The 21,011-nt window shown below is 52.3% G+C and overlaps 1 protein-coding gene across 1 annotated transcript; it reads left to right on the forward strand.

The window, feature by feature from the left end:
• Positions 1-677: 677 nt before the first annotated feature.
• LOC116944507 (glutathione peroxidase 3-like) lies at positions 678-20,614 on the forward strand. Its single transcript, XM_032958166.2, has 5 exons — positions 678-875; positions 3,682-3,835; positions 8,183-8,294; positions 13,296-13,395; positions 18,061-20,614. The coding sequence occupies exons 1-5, from the start codon at positions 804-806 to the stop codon at positions 18,397-18,399; spliced, it is 777 nt and encodes a 258-aa protein (XP_032814057.1). The 5' UTR covers positions 678-803; the 3' UTR covers positions 18,400-20,614.
• The last annotated feature ends 397 nt before the right edge of the window (positions 20,615-21,011 follow it).

Raw genomic sequence — 21,011 nt, forward strand, 5'->3', positions numbered from 1 at the left:
CTGCGGTAAGCCTCCTTATTCTCCAACGTGGGATGCTGTAGACGATGAGAGTGGGCCTGTCGCTTTTTCTCATCGGCCTTGGCTGCATCCCTCCACTGATGTTCGTCTTCAGTGGGGGCACAAGTAACCACGACCATCACTCCTCACCTCTGGTTGATGGGACGGCGAGCCCCAAAGTAGCCTGTGGCTTCCAGCTTCCCACACCTCACCGCCACGCTCCCACGCCCCCTGAATCATTTTGTTCAGAAGAAAGGCCACTCCCTGTTGTTCGGCAGCACCACGCCTGGCCGCCTTTGTCTCCCCATTTGAGTTGTTTACACAGCGCCCCAGGTACTCTCTTGAGGCCGAGGCGACCTAGTGGAGGCGCAGAACACTCACTCTTGATCAGAGTCTGCACAGCAGCAACTCCGGCGATTATTTCGTGTTTGTCTTGCAATAAAGTTGAGTAACAACATGTTCCGAACGCAACACCCCACCCCCCTCCCCCACCGCTCTACCCCCCCCCCCCGACCCCGACCACCACCCCACCCATTCCCCGTCCCTCCCAGACCCCCTCATCCTAAGTTCTCACCCGGGTCTCGTGTTTCCTGTTATTGGCACTCCCTTGGTTTTGGGATAAAAGTGGTCGTTGCGTGGAGAGTCTCGCATCCAAGGGACCCAGGTCCCGCTAGCGGCTCTCTCATTGAGGACTCGAGGAGGGTAGGGGGGGGGGGGCGCGCTCCAGCAGACGAGAGGGGTCGCGTCGGGGGTATCGGTGTGTGGCGAGGGGGGACCCCCAGGGGGACCCCAACGCCACGTGGGAGATGTGGGCTCGAACGCTCACTCTGGTCGCGGCGGTGGCCGCGGCGGTGGTGGCGGTGACAGGCGAAACGCAGGTACACGCACGCGCGCACGCACGTGTACACATGTCCACACACACACGTGTACACACACGCACGTGTACACACACACACGCACGTGTACACACATACACACGTGTGTGTATGTGTGTACACGTGTGTGTGTGTGTGGACATGTGTACGCACACACGTGCGTACGCACATGTGTATGTCTACACAAACACGCATACACAGACATACACATCCAAAGACAAAAATCTCCCGTATAGCCTGACCAGACTGTTGGGGCAAGTGCTGTTAACGAGCAGCAGGTTTGAAGGCCGGCACGGCACTTTGAAGGGGGTGGGTGGGTGGGTGGCCAGCAACAACGCCAGACCGACCTTTGTCTTCCCAGTGGCGATGACTTTACACACCGCCCCAGGTACCAATTTGAGGCTGAGTCGACGTAGGGGAGACCAGTGGCGTTACTTGGGGGGTGCGGGGGGGTGCAGACTGCACCAGATGACACCAAAATGACTCTCTACACATTTTTCTGTGCAGTGTTTCAGCAGCAATTGTTTATATATATATAAAAAAATATTCCCCGCAGTTAGTTACAACAAAAACATTATTTTTCGTAAGCCCAGCTTACATGTGCTGTATCAATACAACCTACAAGGCGACAACTCTGTGCCAATTTACTTTGTGAACCTTCCTTCGAATGCGCTCCGGACAGAGACGTCATTGTTACAGTGACGCATCGAGTCACGTGGTTTCGTCTGCACGCGCCACAAGCACGCGGTGTTGTGTTCGTTGCTGCTCGCGTTTCTGTAGTCGCTGATTTTGGCAAATTTTCTGGCGTTTTAGCGACAATATCGTGGTAATGTGTATTTGTGAACCTATCTCAATAGCTTATTTGAGAATGAAGTAGTAATTAAAGGAAATATTGTAATTTAAAGGTGTAATTTTAATTTGTGCCAGTTGTTCATGTCACTACTATCGCCATTACATTCAGTGGTATGCGGTAATTACGATTTGCGAGTAACATTAGCACAACAAACATTACTCAGGATTCTGTACGGTCTGGTACGGGCGGAGGTCCATGGGGGGTGACACCAACCCTCGTGACGCCACTGGGGGAGACCCAGAACCGGTTATGGATAATCGTCACTGATGTTGGCCGTTAGCGGGAATCGAACCCGGGTTGTGAGGTTCGTAGCCCAGCACGCTAAACGCTGCACTACCGCTCCCCACTCACGTGTACACACACACACACGTGTACACACACACACACGTGTACACACACACACACTCGTGTACACACACACACACACTCGTGTACACACACACACACACTCGTGTACACACACACTCGTGTACACACACACTCGTGTACACACACACTCGTGTACACACACACTCGTGTACACACACACTCGTGTACACACACACTCGTGTACACACACACTCGTGTACACACACACTCGTGTACACACACACTCGTGTACACACACACTCGTGTACACACACACTCGTGTACACACACACTCGTGTACACACACACTCGTGTACACACACACTCGTGTACACACACACTCGTGTACACACACACTCGTGTACACACACACTCGTATAGCCTGACCAGACTGTTGGGGCAAGTGCTGTTAGCGAGCACCTATGAAGTCCACACATACGAACACACACACAGACGAACACACACACATACACATTCTGACACACACATAGATCAAAGACTGGGATTAGTCGGAACCTTAAACGTACACAAGGGTATGCACACCTACACAAAACCGTGCACGTGCACAAATACTGCTGGGGTTGGTGCTGCTGCTGATGTTGCTGCTGCTGCTGATGTTGCTGATGATGATGCTGTTGCTGCTGCTGATGTTGATGCTGTTGGTGTAGCTCGTTCAGCGCCAGTCGGCTGTTCCTATACTGTCCATCATTGTAATGGTCACGGCAGTGTTGCTGACAGTGGAGATGCTGTGGTTATTGCCGATGGGGAGCAGTGGTGTCGCGGTTAGCGCTGCGCTGCGCTCCGAAGCCATGGACCCGAGTTCGACTCCCGCTCACGCCCAACACCGGGGACGATTATCTGAATCGGTACTGGGCCTCGCCTAGGTCGACTCAGCCTCAAATGAGTACCTGGTGCAGCAAGGCCGTAGCCATGGAGTCAACATTGGGGGGGCGGACCAAATCTTCCAGGGTGTCTGGGGGTCCCAACCCACAAAAATATCTCGATTTGAAAACGAATTTCTTGCCATTTGCTGCCTAAATATATATATTTAAAAAAATGCACACACATGGGATGGACTTTTTATTTATTTAACACAAAATGTCCAATAGTGTATTGTATTTACATTGCTCTGTTTTAACATTTTTACCATTTCTTGTTTCATTGTATGTAATGGCAGAGATTAGGGATTAATAAAGTACAACCATAGCCACAATCATATAAACAGAAATCTATGCATTGATTTAAATGAAGGCAAGTCCAGGTATTGTGGCCAAGGTTAAGCAAATTATTTTTATTTACATAGCATAGCAATTTGTTTTTTATAGCAAAATATTGGGGGGGGGGGCATTTTGAGCATATGTGTGTCCCCCCCCCCCCCCAATATATATTATAATAACCGCCTTGCGGTACAGTGTGTAAAATCGTCGCCAATCGGGAGACAAAGGCGGGCGGGCGTGGTGTTGGCCACCCACCCCCTCGTGTGCCACAGTGCCGATCTTCATGCCCCAACAGTCTGTTACAGGCGACACGGGAGGTGGGGAGGGGTCTTTGTATTTGTTGCTGATGCTGCTGCTGCTGATAATCATCCTCATTATCACTATCCGGCAGGTGGAGTGCACGGGCGGGGCACGTGACTCGGTGCACAACTACTCAGCGTGGACTCTGAATGAGTCTCGCCTGGTCCCGCTCAGCGAGTTCAGAGGTCAAGTGCTGCTCGTGGTCAACGTGGCGACCTTCTGAGGGCTCACGACCCAATACTGGGGTAGGGACAACTGCCACTGGGGGAGAGGGGTCCCCTCGGCTAAAATAAATCACTCAACGTGGCGACCTTCAAAGGCGATGTTCTTCACTAATTTTTAGAGGGGGTGGGTTGCCACTTTCGCCGATAAGCCATCGTCAGTGTGAGCGGGGGTTGACGCAACATTTGAAACCTTTTGGAGGTTGTGACAGCAGCACGATGATGATGATGGGGGTGGGGGGGGTCTTCGCTGTTTGTGTGTTGTCGGTGGGGGCCGCGAGTCGTCAGCGGCCGCACAAAAGGCCACCAGGGACTTCGCCAGTGGCCTGCAGGGGCCTTGCAATGAGGAACGCTGGGCTCAGGGATAGCTCACGGCTCAATGCTGGTGTAGGGACAGCTGCCACTGGGTGGTCCCCTAGGCTAAAATAAATACATCTACCTCGTGACCTTCTGAGGGAGGGCTCGCAACCAAATAGTGGGGTAGGGACAGCTGCCACTGGAAGGGTCCCCTAGGACAAATGATAACAGTGTAACATTTTTATTTCTTTGTTGGTCCTGGGTAGTAAGTGTTATTTCCTAATTGCTTATGCCTCAAAAGTAGAGACAATGGCTATTATTCCACACAAACTTTGCTTTTTTGACCAGGACAATTATATTTTGAAAGTTACCTCTTTCCAGAACATTCCAGATAGATTCAGTAGTGAGTAAACTTCGGAGTAAATTCTAGAACTTTCCAGTAATATACATAGTAGTATAAACACAGGGGCCTTAAGCCCACCAGTTCAGTTGAGCTCCAGCTGCCTAAGTGGATACATATCTGCACTTTTCTGAGATGGCATGAAGAGGCTGCAAGCATCCAACAGACGCATTTTGCTATGTCTGTGGCCAATTTATCAAGACAATAGCGAGAAAGTACTCTGTGGAAGCATCTGCTAAGATGTGTGAGGCCTACAAGGCATATTTCGGCATGCCTGTCGGGGAACAAGACAAACCCTGGGCACCTAATTTCACCTGCGAGCAATGCAAAACAAAAACTCTGGAAGGTAAGATGGACAATTGTTGCTCAGAATTTTATGTTATTGAAAAAAACATATGATATATGAAAAATGTTGCGAGAATCTCTTACACATTAGTCATGCGTGAAATAAATGTATTTTTGTAGGATGGTACAGAGGGGAAAAGAGAGCCATGAAGTTCACTATCCCAAAAATTTTGCGGGAACCCACTGACCACTCAAGCAACTGCTACTTCTGCATGGTGGACCCTTCCAAAACGTCAGACTGGCATGAATGCACCTGCTATCACGTACCCGGACCTTCTTTCATCCACACTGCCATGAGCTTCCCGTACCCACTCCTTCGTATAGAGAGCAGCCGTCTTTAGAAGAGAGCAGCAAGTCAAAGAGCGAGGAAGATGTTGTAGATCCAGATTAAAGTTTCAGAGGTGGAGCTGAGGAGAGAAACCCATATTACCTCAACCGAAAAGACCTCAACGACTTGATCAGAGATCTTGGTCTCACCGAGTCCAATTGCCGAGTTTTTGACGTCTTAGGCTCAAGCAGTGGAACTTGTTGGATGAAAGTGTGCAAGTTGCAGATCAGAGGAAGCGTCACCAACCTTTTTGCAGCTTCTTCACCCGTCAAGATGGGCTCTGTTTCTGCCACAATGTGACCAGTCTTTTAGAGGCAATTGGAGTCGCTTGTAACCAGAATGAATGGCGCCTCTTCATTGACAGCTCATCCAGGAGCCTCAAAGCCGTGCTGCTCCATAATGGTAACAAGTACCCGTCTCTTCCCCTGGCTCACTCGGTGCACCTCAAAGAGGATTACAACAGCATCAATACCTTGCTGGACGCCTTGAAGTATGATGAGTACAGTTGGGAGGTCATCGGAGACTTCACAATGGTGGCATTCCTGATGGGTATCCAAGGCGGTTTTACCAAGTTTCCCTGCTATCTTTGCCTTTGGGACAGCAGGGACACCAAGGCGCATTACCACAGGCGGGACTGGACACAGCGGACCGAGTTCTCTGTGGGGAGGAACAACGTCAAGTGGGAGCCACTGGTGGACCCTCGGAAGGTGCTGATGCCACCACTGTAGATCAAGTTGGGCCTTATGAAACAATGTGTCAGAGCTGTAGGTCAGGAGTCGGCAGCCTTCAAGTACATTTAAGACTTCTTCCCTAAGTTGTCTGAGGCAAAGCCGGTGTCTTCGTCGGACCACAGATAAAGAAGATCCTGGAGTGCAATGAATTCCCCAAGAAGCTCACTTGTAAGGAGAAAGCGGCTTGGGACAGCTTTGTCGCAGTGGTCCGTGGCTTCCCGGGCAATCACAAGGTCGAAAACTATGTGGAGTTGGTTGAGACTCTGGTGAAGAACTATAGCACAATGGGCTGTAGGATGTCCCTCAAAGTCCATATCCTTGATGCTCATCTTCATAAATTTAAGGAGAACATGGGAGCGTACTCGGAGAGAAAGGCGAGCGCTTCCACCAGGATATAGTGGACTTTGAACGCCGCGACCAAGGACAGTATGACGAGAACATGATGGGAGACCATATTTGGGGGCTGATTCGTGAAAGTGATTTACAGTATAACCGTAAATCTCGAAAAACTACTCGCTTCTAAATCTTTTGTAGTAAATCTTGTATTACTTTAGTATAAATACATGTTAATTTTTATTCATGTTGTTTTTTTCTGACTTTGTGAACGAAAAGACAAATTTCGCCCGTTTTCTCATTGAAAAATAGGTCAATTTCAAAATATCACTGTCCTGGTCACAAAAGCAAATTTTGTGGGGAATAATAGCCATTTTCTATACTTTTTAGGCATAAGCAATTAGGAAATAATACTCACTACCTAGGAACAAACATTGTGTTACATAGTGTAATAATTAAGGGGGTACGACCAGGAGATACAGTTCGGGGTTAGAGCTAAACTTGTATATTTTTAATGCGTAGGCTTTCCCGACCAATATCATCCATAAGAGGTTTTTTTTTTGTTAGATCGCGTAAATATATAAATGTGTCGTTAAAACCCGCCACCGCCCGACACAGCCAACTAGTAAGGGTTGTCACGTAAACAGAACGTGGCCAATTCGTCACTAGTACAGCACGCCGGTGTGTTGCAGAGCCAAGCCACAACATTTACAATCTGAGTACGACTTTTCGCCAGTAATTACAACCAGCTTCATCAGGCGACAGCCAGATTTGTGGAGAAGTCCTCCACCTGTTTCGTTCCTTACACAGAGGCGTAGATGTGGTGACCACACTTCTGCGCTCTCGCGCCACGTGGGGGGGGGGGGGGGGTGGGATTACTGAGGCAACGTACATTATGCATGTGCATTATGCGAGCGCTTTGAACTTGTCCTTCCTGTCTATTGCGTTCATTAAAATAGCCCTACCAACGGGAATCCCTACTGAAGTACGCTGCCCTTTGTAGATGTTGCGCCAGAACAAGGCGCTGAAAGTCGCTTTACCTGCCACCACTGTCACTGGATAAACCCCCCCCTTGAGTGGCCCGTGACCGGAGGTTGACACCCCAGACCCCCAAGGGCTGGGGGCTGGGGGGGATAGAGACCGCCCACCGATTTTAAGACCCTTTCGGATTTAAGGCCCTTTAAGACCTTCCAGAAGGCTCTGGCTGTGGGGTCATTAGGGGAGGGGTAAGCCCCAACCTGGGGATAAAAAGCCGGCCCTCTGAAAGGGTCCGGCAGGGTTCACCAACTCAAGCCTGAAGACATCCAAGACCTGAAGACTGGACCAACACCCGGGGACCCTCAACCGAGGCTCTTGTCAGAGCCGGGTTGTAGCGGACCGGTGGTGGGACCCATACCCTAGCAGGGTCTGGTCAGTCTAGCCTCCCTTAGCGGCCGTGGCAAGGGACCTGGGTGTAGAGTAGCCCGAGGTGTGTAGGACATACGAGAAGGGAGGCTGTGCCTCCCTTAGGCTATCGGGTTGAAGGGGCCGTACCCCTTCGTGAGTCGCTGTTAGTAGAGTTGTTGAAATAAACGCGTTGCCGCCAGAAGTCGTCTCCGTGTAGTTAGTAGACACACAACATAGGCATGCATTTAAATAATGTATTATTTGATTATTCGCTTCCACGCAGCACTAGGGTGGTAGCTATCCGAACGGTTAAAGTTATTTTTATTTCTTTCAATTTCGATAGATTATCGAATTAGTCTTGACCAGTAGTAGCTACTTTTGCACCGAACTTCAACATTATCAAAATCAATTGAGTGTCCTTGTTGGCACGGGTGTTCAGCTACTGCTGACAGCTGCATTTGGGAGAATTTAATCTTTGTCTGATGTTCTTTTAGTCTCGTACTGATCATTCGTCCATCACCCCCCTCCCCCCCGCCTCACGCCCCCACCAGACCTGAATGCACTACATTCCCATCTCCCAGAGTTCCAGGTGCTCGCTTTCCCGTCGAACCAGTTCGGGAAGCAGGAGCCTGGCTCCAAGGAGGAGATACTTCCCGGACTCAAGTAGGTGGCCGTTATGGATCTGTCTCTCTCGCTCACTCTAACTCTCGCTCTGTCTCGCTCACTCTTACTCTCTCTGTCTATCTGTGTCTCTCTCTCGTCCTCTCTCTGTCTATCTGTGTCTCTCTCGCTCACTCTAACTCTCGCTCTGTCTCGCTCACTCTTACTCTCTCTGTCTATCTGTGTCTCTCTCTCGTCCTCTCTCTGTCTATCTGTATCTCTCACCCTCTCTCTGTCTATCTGTCTCTCTCGCTCTTCCTCTCTCTGTCTATCTGTCTCTCTCGCTCACTCTTACACTCTCTCTGTCTATCTGTGTCTCTCTCTCGTCCTCTCTCTGTCTATCTGTCTCTCTCGCTCACTCTTCCTCTCTCTGTCTATCTGTGTCTCTCTCGCTCACTCTTCCTCTCGCTCTGTCTCGCTCACTCTTACTCTCTCTGTCTATCTGTGTCTCTCTCTCTCGTCCTCTCTCTGTCTATCTGTGTCTCTCTCGCTCACTCTTCCTCTTGCTCTGTCTCGCTCACTCTTACTCTCTCTGTCTATCTGTGTCTCTCTCTCGTCCTCTGTCTATCTGTGTCTTTCACCCTCCCTCTATCTATCTGTCTCTCTCGCTCACTCTTCCTCTCGCTCTGTCTCGCTCACTCTTACTCTCTCTGCCTATCTGTGTCTCTCTCTCGTCCTCTCTCTGTCTATCTGTGTCTCTTTCTCGTCCTCTCTCTGTCTATCTGTGTCTCTCTCGCTCACTCTTCCTCTCGCTCTGTCTCGCTCACTCTTACTCTCTCTGTCTATCTGTGTCTCTCTCTCGTCCTCTCTCTGTCTATCTGTGTCTCTCTCTCGTCCTCTCTCTGTCTATCTGTGTCTCTCTCGCTCACTCTTCCTCTCGCTCTGTCTCGCTCACTCTTACTCTCTCTGTCTATCTGTGTCTCTCTCTCATCCTCTCTCTGTCTATCTGTGTCTCTCTCGCTCACTCTTCCTCTCGCTCTGTCTCGCTCACTCTTACTCTCTCTGTCTATCTGTGTCTCTCACCCTCTGTCTATCTGTGTCTCTCTCGCTCACTCTTCCTCTCGCTCTGTCTATCTGTGTCTCTCTCTCGTCCTCTCTCTGTCTATCTGTGTCTCTCTCGCTCACTCTTACTCTCTCTGTCTATCTGTGTCTCTCTCTCGTCCTCTCTCTGTCTATCTGTGTCTCTCGCTCACTCTTCTTCTCGCTCTGTCTCTCTCACTCTTACTCTCTCTATCTGTGTCTCTCTCTCGTCCTCTCTCTGCCTATCTGTCTCTCTCTCTCGTCCTCTCTCTGTCTATCTGTGTCTCTCTCGCTCACTCTTACTCTCTCTGCCTATCTGTGTGTCTCTCTCGTCCTCTCTCTGTCTATCTGTCTCTCTCGCTCACTCTTCCTCCCGCTCTGTCTCTCTCACTCTTACTCTCTCTGTCTATCTGTGTCTCTCTCTCGTCCTCTCTCTGTCTATCTGTGTCTCTCACCCTCTCTCTGTCTATCTGTCTCTCTCGCTCTTCCTCTCTATGTCTATCTGTCTCTCTCGCTCACTCTTACTCTCTCTGTCTATCTGTGTGTCTCTCTCGTCCTCTCTCTGTCTATCTGTCTCTCTCGCTCACTCTTCCTCTCGCTCTGTCTCGCTCATTCTTACTCTCTCTGTCTATCTGTGTCTCTCTCTCATCCTCTCTCTGTCTATCTGTGTCTCTCTCTCGTCCTCTCTCTGTCTATCTGTCTCTCTCGCTCACTCTTCCTCTCGCTCTGTCTATCTGTGTCTCTCTCTCGTCCTCTCTCTGTCTATCGGTGTCTCTCTCGCTCACTCTTCCTCTCGCTCTGTCTCGCTCACTCTTACTCTCTCTGTCTATCTGTGTCTCTCTCTCGTCCTCTCTCTGTCTATCTGTCTCTCTCTCGCTCACTCTTCCTCTCGCTGTCTCGCTCACTCTTACTCTCTCTGTCTATCTGTGTCTCTCTCTCGTCCTCTCTCTGTCTATCTGTGTCTCTCTCTCGTCCTCTCTCTGTCTATCTGTGTCTCTCTCTCGTCCTCTCTCTGTCTATCTGTGTCTCTCTCGCTCACTCTTCCTCTCGCTCTGTCTACCTGTGTCTCTCTCTTGTCCTCTCGCTGTCTATCTGTGTCTCTCTCGCTCACTCTTCCTCTCGCTCTGTCTATCTGTGTCTCTCTCTCGTCCTCTCTCTGTCTATCGGTGTCTCTCTCGCTCACTCTTCCTCTCGCTCTGTCTCGCTCACTCTTACTCTCTCTGTCTATCTGTGTCTCTCTCTCGTCCTCTCTCTGTCTATCTGTCTCTCTCTCGCTCACTCTTCCTCTCGCTCTGTCTCGCTCACTCTTACTCTCTCTGTCTATCTGTGTCTCTCTCTCGTCCTCTCTCTCTGTCTATCTGTGTCTCTCTCGTCCTCTCTGTCTATCTGTGTCTCTCTCTCGTCCTCTCTCTGTCTATCTGTGTCTCTCTCGCTCACTCTTCCTCTCGCTCTGTCTACCTGTGTCTCTCTCTTGTCCTCTCGCTGTCTATCTGTGTCTCTCTCGCTCACTCTTCCTCTCGCTCTGTCTGTCTGTGTCTCTCTCTCGTCCTCTCTCTGTCTATCTGTGTCTCTCTCGTTCACTCTTCCTCTCGCTCTGTCTATCTGTGTCTCTCACCCTCTCTCTGTCTATCTGTGTCTCTCTCGCTCACTCTTCCTCTCGCTCTGTCTATCTGTGTCTCTCTCGTCCTCTCTCTATCTGTGTCTCTCTCGCTCACTCTTCCTCTCGCTCTGTCTATCTGTGTCTCTCTCTTGTCCTCTCTCTGTCTATCTGTGTCTCTCTCGCTCACTCTTCCTCTGGCTCTGTCTATCTTTCTCTCTCTCGTCCTCTCTCTGTCTATCTGTGTCTCTCTCGCTCCCTCTTCTTCTCGCTCTGTCTCTCTCACTCTTACTCTCTCTATCTGTGTCTCTCTCTCGTCCTCTCTCTGCCTATCTGTCTCTCTCTCTCGTCCTCTCTTTGTCTATCTGTGTCTCTCTCGCTCACTCTTCCTCCCGCTCTGTCTCTCTCACTCTTATTCTCTCTGTCTATCTGTGTCTCTCTCTCGTCCTCTCTCTGTCTATCTGTGTCTCTCACCCTCTCTCTGTCTATCTGTCTCTCTCGCTCTTCCTCTCTATGTCTATCTGTCTCTCTCGCTCACTCTTACTCTCTCTGTCTATCTGTGTCTCTCTCTCGTCCTCTCTCTGTCTATCTGTCTCTCTCGCTCACTCTTCCTCTCGCTCTGTCTATGTGTCTCTCTCTCGTCCTCTCTCTGTCTATCTGTCTCTCTCGCTCTTCCTCTTGCTCTGTCTCTCTCACTCTTACTCGCTCTGTCTATCTGTGTCTCTCTCTCGTCCTCTCTCTATCTGTGTCTCTCGCTCTTCCTCTTGCTCTGTCTCTCTCACTCTTACTCGCTCTGTCTATCTGTGTCTCTCTCTCGTCCTCTCTCTGTCTATCTGTGTCTCTCTCTCCTCCTCTCTCTGTCTATCTGTCGCTCACTCTTCCTCTCGCTCTGTCTTGCTCACTCTTCCTCTCTCTGTCTATCTGTGTCTCTCATCCTCTCTCTGTCTAGCTGTGTCTCTCTCGCTCACTCTTCCTCTCGCTCTGTCTCTCTCACTCTTCTTCTGTCTATCTGTGTCTCTCTCGCTCACTCTTCCTCTCGCTCTGTTTCGCTCACTCTTACTCTCTCTGTCTATCTGTGTCTCTCTCTCGTCCTCTCTCTGTCTGTCTCTCTCGCTCACTCTTCCTCTCGCTCTGTCTCGCTCACTCTTACTCTGTCTATCTGTGTCTCTCTCTCGTCCTCTCCCTGTCTATCTGTGTCTCTCACCCTCTCTCTGTCTATCTGTCTCTCTCGCTCTTCCTCTCTCTGTCTATCTGTCTCTCTCGCTCACTCTTCCTCTCGCTCTGTCTCTCTCACTCTTCTTCTGTCTATCTGTGTCTCTCTCGCTCACTCTTCCTCTCGCTCTGTCCCTCTGGGGCCGCGGCGATATCACCACTCACGAAACAACATCAGATATCGCGACGGCCTGTGACGATTATCGCGATATTAGTTTCCCCACATAACCAGGGGGTCGGCAACCTGCGGGTCCGGAGCCGCATGTGGCGGCTCTTAAAGGGACTGCTTCGTGGACGTTATGAATTAAGGACAACCACCACCGTCTCGTGTTCACCACAGTGCATTGCTGCGGCTCTTGCGATGTTGAAGGGGGGTTATCTTTTCACGGAATTCGACAAAAATGTCTCTTCTTGTTATTTTTGGCTGCCCACATCACTGCGTGACGCAACAACCCAGCGGTAGCTCGAGATTCGGGGTTCGAACCCGTCCGGCCGGCTGCCCTGGTTAATACTGCAGAGCACGTTAACTCTGAATTTCATTAGAAGGGCACCACGGTGAATAGGAGATGTTAACTACCTCGCCCGGTGTACAGGAGGTCGTGGGTTCGATCCAGACCCTGACGATGCCGGCTGTACACGTTGGAGTTTGCGTGCTCAATCTCCCCGTGGTGGTCGCGTGGATTTTTCTACGCGTACTCCGGGTTTTTGCTTCCACATTTAGAATCAACAACGGGTGTTTCGAATATTTGGCTGACATATATTTGGATATGATGAGCCACTTCGTTGAGCTATCATTTGTGGCCAGGTCGTTTCTGAAAAAAAAGAGCTATCTAGCTCCGTGGCCCTTACCTGGTAAGATACAAGATATTTGTTGTTTTAACAACAAATGTTGGCTCCTTCACTCACGCAATGGATGTTTAAGATTCCCTGGCGTAATTCGCAAGCGTGGCCACTGGGGCCACGGTTTAACTTTGCCAAAATGAGCACCGCAAATTATTCAATTGGGATGATGGGGTCATACCCCACTCTCCTCTCCCTCGCCTCTCTCTTTCTACAACTTCCCTCCATCTCCTCTCTGTCGCGTCTTCCCCATCTCTCTCCTCTCCCCCCCCCATCTTCTCTCATCTCCCCCACCTCATCCGTCTCCCCCCGCCCCCGCCCGCCCCGCCCCCCAGGCACGTGAGACCTGGGAAGGGTTTCGAACCCAACTTTCCGATCTTCAAGAAGGGAGACGTGAACGGGGCGGAGGAGCAGCCACTCTACACCTACCTCAAGGTGGGGGGCGGGGGGGGGTGGGGGTTGGGGAACAGTGCCCCCCACCCACACCCCATGCACCCCGGGGCCTCTCACCCCAGCGGGGGGCGGGGGGGGCCTCAGAGCGGGGGGTGTGGGGGGGTAATGTGAGTTGTGATGGTGATGATGGTAATGTGAGTGATGGTGGTGGTGGTGATGGTGAGGGAGTGATAGTGTAGCGGTTAGCGAGCTGCGCTATGAACCTGACGACCCGGGTTCGATTCCCGCTCACGGCCAACACCAGTGACGATTATCTGAACCGGTCCCGGGCCTCCCCTAGGTCGACTCAGCCTCAAATGAGTACCTGGTGCGGTGTGTAAACATTGCCACTAGGGAGACAAAGGCGGTCGGGCGTGGTGCTGGCCACCCACCCCCTCGTGTACCGTTTCGGCCTTCATAGGTGCTGCTCGCTAACAGCACTTGCCCCTACAGTCTGTTACGGCTATACGGGGGATCTTTGTCTTTTTTATGGTGACCATGGCAATGTGAGTGGTGATGATGGTGATGGTGATCATGGCAATGTGAGTGGTGATGGTGATCATGGCAATGTGAGTGATGATGATGGTGATCATGGCAATGTGAGTGATGATGATGGTGATCATGGCAATGTGAGTGATGATGATGATGGTGATCCTGGCAATGTGAATGATGGTGATGGTGGTGGTGATGGTGATCATGGCAATGTGAGTGATGATGGTGATGATGGTGATGATGGCAATGTGAGTGATGATGGTGATGGTGATCATGGCAATGTGAGTGATGATGGTGATGGTAATGTGAGTGATGATGGTGGTGGTGATGGTAATCTCAGTGATTATGGTGGTAATAATGATGGTGATGGTGGTGGTGATGGTAATGTGAGTGATGGTGGTAGTAATGATGGTGGTAATTATGGTGATGGTGATGGTAATGTGAGGGATGGTGGTAGTAATGATGGTGGTAATTATGGTGATGGTAATGTGAGGGATGGTGGTGGTGATGGTAGTGATGGTGGTGGTGTTGATGATCGTCCGGCAAAAACAACCCCCTACCTCCTCGTGGTGCCAGGCGGCAAAGCTGTGGTGGGCAGTGCTGTGGGGGGAGGGCCAATTTAGATTGGCCTTTCCCCTCCATGGCGTTTGTAACCACCACGGCGGCCAAATGGGGGCCTCTGGGCGGATGCGAGGGGCTGGTAACCCCTCCACCTTCAATTAATTACCACTAAACCACTACGACAAAATGTAATAAATAAGCTTGTGCCGGAGGCCCCGGAGGGACAGGCGTCTATGACGTCTCCTGGCCAAACCCCATTTGGCGGAGCCAGGAAACTGAATCCTAACCGTTGGGGCTCTTCCAGAAGCAACAAAAAGCCACTACGTGTGGCCACGTGGAAAGTTCGAACGCTCACTGCGGAGGAGAGGCTGCCACTCTTCTGTCGGGAGCTGGACCGGTACTGCCTGGATCTCTGTGGTATTAAGGAGGTCTGGTGGACCGGCTCTGGCTCCTGCCACCATGAGGGGTGGACAGTCCTCTTCTTGGGGCAGGAGACTGCCAAACAACATGGAGTGGTGACTCTTCTTCTGAACAAAAGAATGAAGGGGGTGTGGGAGCGTGGCGGTGAGGTGTGGGAAGCTGTATGACCCAGGCTACTTTAGGCTCGCCTTCCCATCAACCAGAGGCGAGGAGTGGTGGTCGTGGTTACTTATACCCCCACCGAAGACGAACATCCGTGGAGGGATGCAGGCAAGTCCGATAAGTCAGATGCCTTCTATGACCTCCTGTCACATGTGCCAGCTAAAGTGGTCCCTCGGGATAGAGTCATCTTGTTGGGTGACTTAAATGCCCGAGTTGGTCATGATGCTGGCACCGGGTCTGGAGTTATTGGAAGGCATGGGCCAGATCAGCTCAATAACAATGGCAGGTAGCTGCTAGATTTTTGTACAGCCCATTCGCTTGTAATTACCAACACGCTGTTCCGGCATTGGCACATCCACACAACATCATGAATGCATGCCGGGTCCAAGCAAGAACATCTGCTGAACTACATAGTGATGGAACAGCGTATGTGGGCCCATGTCCTTGACACCAGGACCTACCGTGGAGGTGATCTGCCCACTGACCATCGACTAGTCATCTGTAAGATGCGCCTGCCATTCTTCCACTCTGGTGGTGGGTGTACACCAAGGACCCCATTCAAACCCTTAGTGGCCTGGTCTCAGCTAGCTGATGAAAATTGCGAGAATTTAATCATCGCTTGCGGCTGGGGTAGGCATCATCCCCCACTCCTCCTGATGTCGAGGGGAAATGGGGGAGGTTTAGGACTGTGGCTCATGCAGCTGCAATGGTTGCTTTGAGTACACGGTCCAGACCTCCCCAGAGACCCTGGCTGACAGAGGAGGTGTTCAAGCTGGCTGAGAAAAAGCGACAGGCCCACTCTCATTGGCTACAGAATCCCATGTCAGAGAATGAGGAGGCTTACCGCAGCCTTCTTTTGGAGGTTCAGGGAGCCGTGAGGTGCTGCAAGGATGGGTGGTGGTCGCGGGTTGCTGAGGAGATGGAGTCTGCCTTAGTGGCCCGCGATCACAAATCGCTCTTTAATTCCATCAAAAAAGTAACCTGCAGCACCACACCTATTTACCATCATTAGGTGAAAGACCGATGATCCAATCTCCGACCCCCAGGAACAGGTTTGCAGATTTGCTGAGCATTTCTGAGGTCCTGGGGGAAGGGAAATCCCTCACCCAGGAGGAAAACAACGTGGGACAAAGTGAGGATGACCCTGCCGAGGCTGAGGTGCCTCAAATATTGAAAGAAGTCACCCCCTGTGAGTGGCTGGCTGAGGTGCCATCTGTTGAGGAAGTACTGAAGGCGATCCAGAGACCAGGAAAGGCACGGGGCAGAGATGATCTCCCAAGCGAAATGCTGAGGGAGGGTGGCGTTTGAGCACAGACTGCCCTATATGAAATCATAACAACAGTCTGGACAACTGGACAGGTTCTGCAGGATTGGAAGGATGCCCTGGTGGTTCCCCTCTTTAAGAAGGGGGACCGCACAGACTGTAACAACTACAGGGGCATCTCACTCCTCAGTGTGCCGGGAAAGGTCCTGGCAAGGATTATTTAACATCGCCTTGCTAGGCACCCTGAGGAGAGGCTTGTGGAGCCCCAATGCGGTTTCAGGAAAGGGCGGTCCTGCACAGACGCCATATTTTCTGTCTGTCTGCTACAGCAGAGGTGTAGGAAATTCCAACAACACCTACATCTCTGCTTTATTAACTTGATCAAGGCCTATGATACCATCAGTAGGCCTGGGCTCTGGGTTGTTCTTCGTGCTTTCGGAGTCCCTGACCCTCTGCTCCCGATCATTAAGGACCTTCATGATGGTGAGCGGGCCCGGGTAAAACTACGTGGCTGGGAGTCAGAGCCATTCCCTGTACACCTTGGGGTGAGACAGGGATGTCCTCTGGCTCCCACATTATTTAACATCCACGTCGTTCGTGAAGCCTTCAATTTCTGTACCAGAGGAATTGCTGCTCACTCAGAGGAGTAGTTGGAGGCGCTGCTGCTGAACCTGGAGCTTGCAACTAAGAGGTGGGGCCTTACCATCAGCCCCACCAAAACTAAGCACCTGCCTGGGTATTTCGTACCATCGGACACTCCACCCCCACAACTCCCAATCGGTGATGGGGCAGTTGTGGAGAGAGTGGAGAGTTTCCCATACCTGGGCAGTGTGCTCATTACCGGCTCCGGTTTAACAGCAGAGGTCTCACTCCGAATCAGTCGAGCGGCAATATCTTTTCATCGGTTGCGTAATGCTGTTTGGAAGCTACCTGGTGTGTTGCTCCACACGAAGCTTCAGGTCTTCTCGGCCACGGTCATTCCCTCCCTTCTCTATGCTTACGAAACGTGGACCCCCTAATGGAACATCTCCGCCGGTTAAAACATTTAGGCAGGATTGTGTGATGAGCTCACAAATCCTTGAAAGATCTGGACAAAGACCCATCGGTGAGCTCCTCCGGCAGGTAAGGCTGCGTTGGCTGGGTCATGTAGCCCGCATGCCCAATCACCGCATGCCGAAACAGCTTTTGTTCGGCCAGATTGAGGGGGCTAAGCGGGCGCGGCACGGGCTAGAGATGATATGGAGTGATGTGGTACAGGAGGACGTGGAGCTGAGTGGACTTGCCGATGACTGGTACCAGTGGTGTCAAGATCGGCCTCTGTGGAGGAGGCTCGTGAAGGACGCTACTGGGCAGTTGGAGGCAGTCGCCCTCCAACAACAAACGGAGGGCGGAGGAGCGAAGCTCACAACAACGAGCGGAGCGCCGGGTGGCTAAAGCACAGCAAGTTGGCACAGTAGGGGGCACAGGTGGTGCATCAGCCAGTCATCTCAGCCAGTCGACCTGCGGCATCTAGGTCTGCCCTGCGACCTCCTGCCGGCAGGGTGTTCCGACATTTCACGTGGCCTTAACGTGCACCTAGCCTGGCACAAGCGCCGTGGTGATGTCACCGCCACTTCGTGGCGAATGGCGGTTGTTCTTGTTGTTGTTGTTGGTGACGATGGTGGTGGTGGTGGTGGTGATGATATTAGCGATGGTGATGATGACAATCACACACTCCCCATCCCCAACACTCCCTCCCCCCGTCTCCCGTCCCCTGGCCCCCACCCCAGACGTCGTGCCCTCCCGTGGGCGACTCGTTCGGCAACCCTCAGGGACGTCTCTTCTACGAGCCGCTGCGCGTCTCGGACGTCAAGTGGAACTTCGAGAAGTTCCTCGTGAGCGCCGCGGGTCGCCCCGTGCGACGCTACGCGCCCCTCACACCCATGGCGGCAGTGCGCAGGGACATCCTCGCTTACCTCTCCTCGTCGTCATCGTCGTCATCATCGTCGTCGTCGTCCCGGTCCTCCATGCAGCAGCATCAGCAAGAGCAGGAGCAGGCCACCCATCACCACCACCACAGCCACAGCCACCACAGCCACCACAGCCACCAAGTCCCCCATCACCGCTAGGCACCCCGAGTGCCCACCGTGGTATATCCACGTTAAGTCGTCATCTTTGCTCACCGGTTCTTCTGCTCCTCCCTCAACATTCACTCCTCCACCCCCCTCAGCTCACCCCCACGACCCCCCTTAATCTCCCCCCCCCCCCACCCCCTCACGACGTCCACCACTATCGCCGTTCCTGTTCCCGCTTCAAAGTCTCGTTACATGGCTTTCGCTGATTCCCCATTCACCCAATCCATTCATCATCAATTTCGCTTTTGTACCGAGTGCACGCACCACAGGTTCCGCCCATTACCACGTCCTCTCGTCTATTGTATTGGCCCCATCTACACCATTATATTCACACATTCTGCCCTTCTTAATTGGGCAAGGCGCTGGAAAAATTACGCTAAGATTTTGACCCCCCCCCCTCCACCCAGTCTGGCACTGACGACATGGTTCTACCATCCAATGAGAAGCCAGTCCCATTGATTCACACCCAGTCCCATTGACTCACACCCAGTCCCATTGACTCACACCCAGAGTCAGACCCATTGATTCAAGCACACCCAGTCCCGTTAGTGAGACCGAGGCTCATGCAATCACCAGACCCCATCCTCTTCATTCATCCCCACGCAGTCCCATTCATTCCCACGCAGTCCCATTCATTCAGAAGGGTCCCATTCATTCAGAGGGGTCCCATCGTTCAGGGCCTCACATGGACCAGGTTCTCATCCAGTCCCAGACCAGCACCAGAGCCCCAAGCCCCCTCCACTATTCACCTGGCCCAGCCCCGTCGGCCTCACCAATTGGTCGCCTGCCGCCTCGCCAATCTACTCACAGCCAATCATCTCTGCTTCCACCCCCCCCCCCCCTTCACTCTCCCCCATAAACACCACGCCCCCCCCCCCAAGCCTGGACTTCTGACCCACGGACCCCTGACCCACGACCCCCCCCCCCACCCCCCAGCTTCAAGAACACGAATCCGCTTGGAGATAAGGGAACTGACTTCCATGCTAAACCTGACTCCCGTGGTAAACTGAACTCCCATTATAAACTGGATTTCCATGGTAAACTCAATTTCCATGGTAAACTGGACTCCCGTGGTAAACTAGACTCCCGTGGTAAACTGGACTCCCATTATAAACTGGATTTCCATGGTAAACTGAAATCCCATAATAAACTGGACTCCCATGGTGAACTGGAATCCCATGGTAAACTGGAATCCCACGGTAAACTGGAATCCCACGGTAAACTGGAATCCCATGGTAAACTGGAATCCCATGGTAAACTGGATTTCCATGGTAAACTGGAATCCCACGGTAAACTGGAATCCCACGGTAAACTGGACTCCCATGGTAAACTGGATTTCCATGGTAAACTGGAATCCCACGGTAAACTGGACTCCCATGGTAAACTGGAATCCCACGGTAAACTGGACTCCCATGGTAAACTGGATTTCCATGGTAAACTGGAATCCCACGGTAAACTGGAATCCCACGGTAAACTGGACTCCCATGGTAAACTGGAATCCCACGGTAAACTGGAATCCCATGGTAAACTGGATTTCCATGGTAAACTGGAATCCCACGGTAAACTGGAATCCCACGGTAAACTGGACTCCCATGGTAAACTGGATTTCCATGGTAAACTGGAATCCCACGGTAAACTGGACTCCCATGGTAAACTGGAATCCCACGGTAAACTGGACTCCCATGGTAAACTGGATTTCCATGGTAAACTGGACTCCCATGGTAAACTGGACTCCCATGGTGAACTGGACTCCCATGGTAAACTTGACTGCCCCCTAGCGAGCCCGATCTGCACGCGGCTGCGGAGCCGCAGGTTGCTGACCCCCCCCCCCAGCTGGTTCGTGTTCTTGTGGCGAGACAATCACCCCCCCCCTCTCTCCAGGGGGGGGGAGGGGGGGTGTAAGGGAGGGGCTCCCCCACTTTGCCGCCCCCTTCATGACGGCCCCCCCCCAACCACCGCGCCGTCGCGGTGTGGGGGGGGCACCGATTTAGGGACCCCCCCCCCCTCACCCTGATAAAGGGCCGGGGCGGGGGGGGGTGCAGCCGTGGGCCCCCTTTAGTGCATTCAGGGCCCCCGGTTGTAGGCATCCCTCGGGGCGGCTGTGCGGGACCCCCCCACCTTGAACCCCTCTGGAACCCCACGCCCCTTAAGACAGGGATCAGGGGTCAAGGGGTCAAGGGGTCGAGGCATTAAATGCAATGTAAGCACAGCTCCCGTGTCTCCGCGTCGTCACTCGCATCAGCCGTGCTCGATCCACTGCTGGATGAAGGCCTCGTTCCTCCTCCACCACCACCACCCCCCGCTCGCCGCGAGCCGGTGGCACTGCTCCCTCTCCCTCGGGGGACGTCTCGTCGGGAGCACGAGGAAACATGCGGTTCAGAGCATCGGCCAATTGGCTTCCACCACGATACCATCGTCGCCATCGTCGCCATAATTTACCGTCGTCGCCACCATCGCAATCATCCGGCAGCATCGGGCTCCAGCAAAGCCAACTCTGGGCCGGTTTCCACCTCTCTGGGTCTCACCAGCAGTCAGGGCCGTTTTCACAGACGCCACTGCCCAGCGACAGAGCTCTGCGTGCAGCTGGGGGCCCCGTGTCGAACCCA

Source organism: Petromyzon marinus, chromosome 21 (assembly GCF_048934315.1).
Source record: "Petromyzon marinus isolate PM22_M1 ecotype Great Lakes invasive population chromosome 21, UKy_Petmar_22M1.pri1.0, whole genome shotgun sequence".
In the NCBI taxonomy this organism is placed as follows: domain Eukaryota; kingdom Metazoa; phylum Chordata; class Hyperoartia; order Petromyzontiformes; family Petromyzontidae; genus Petromyzon; species Petromyzon marinus.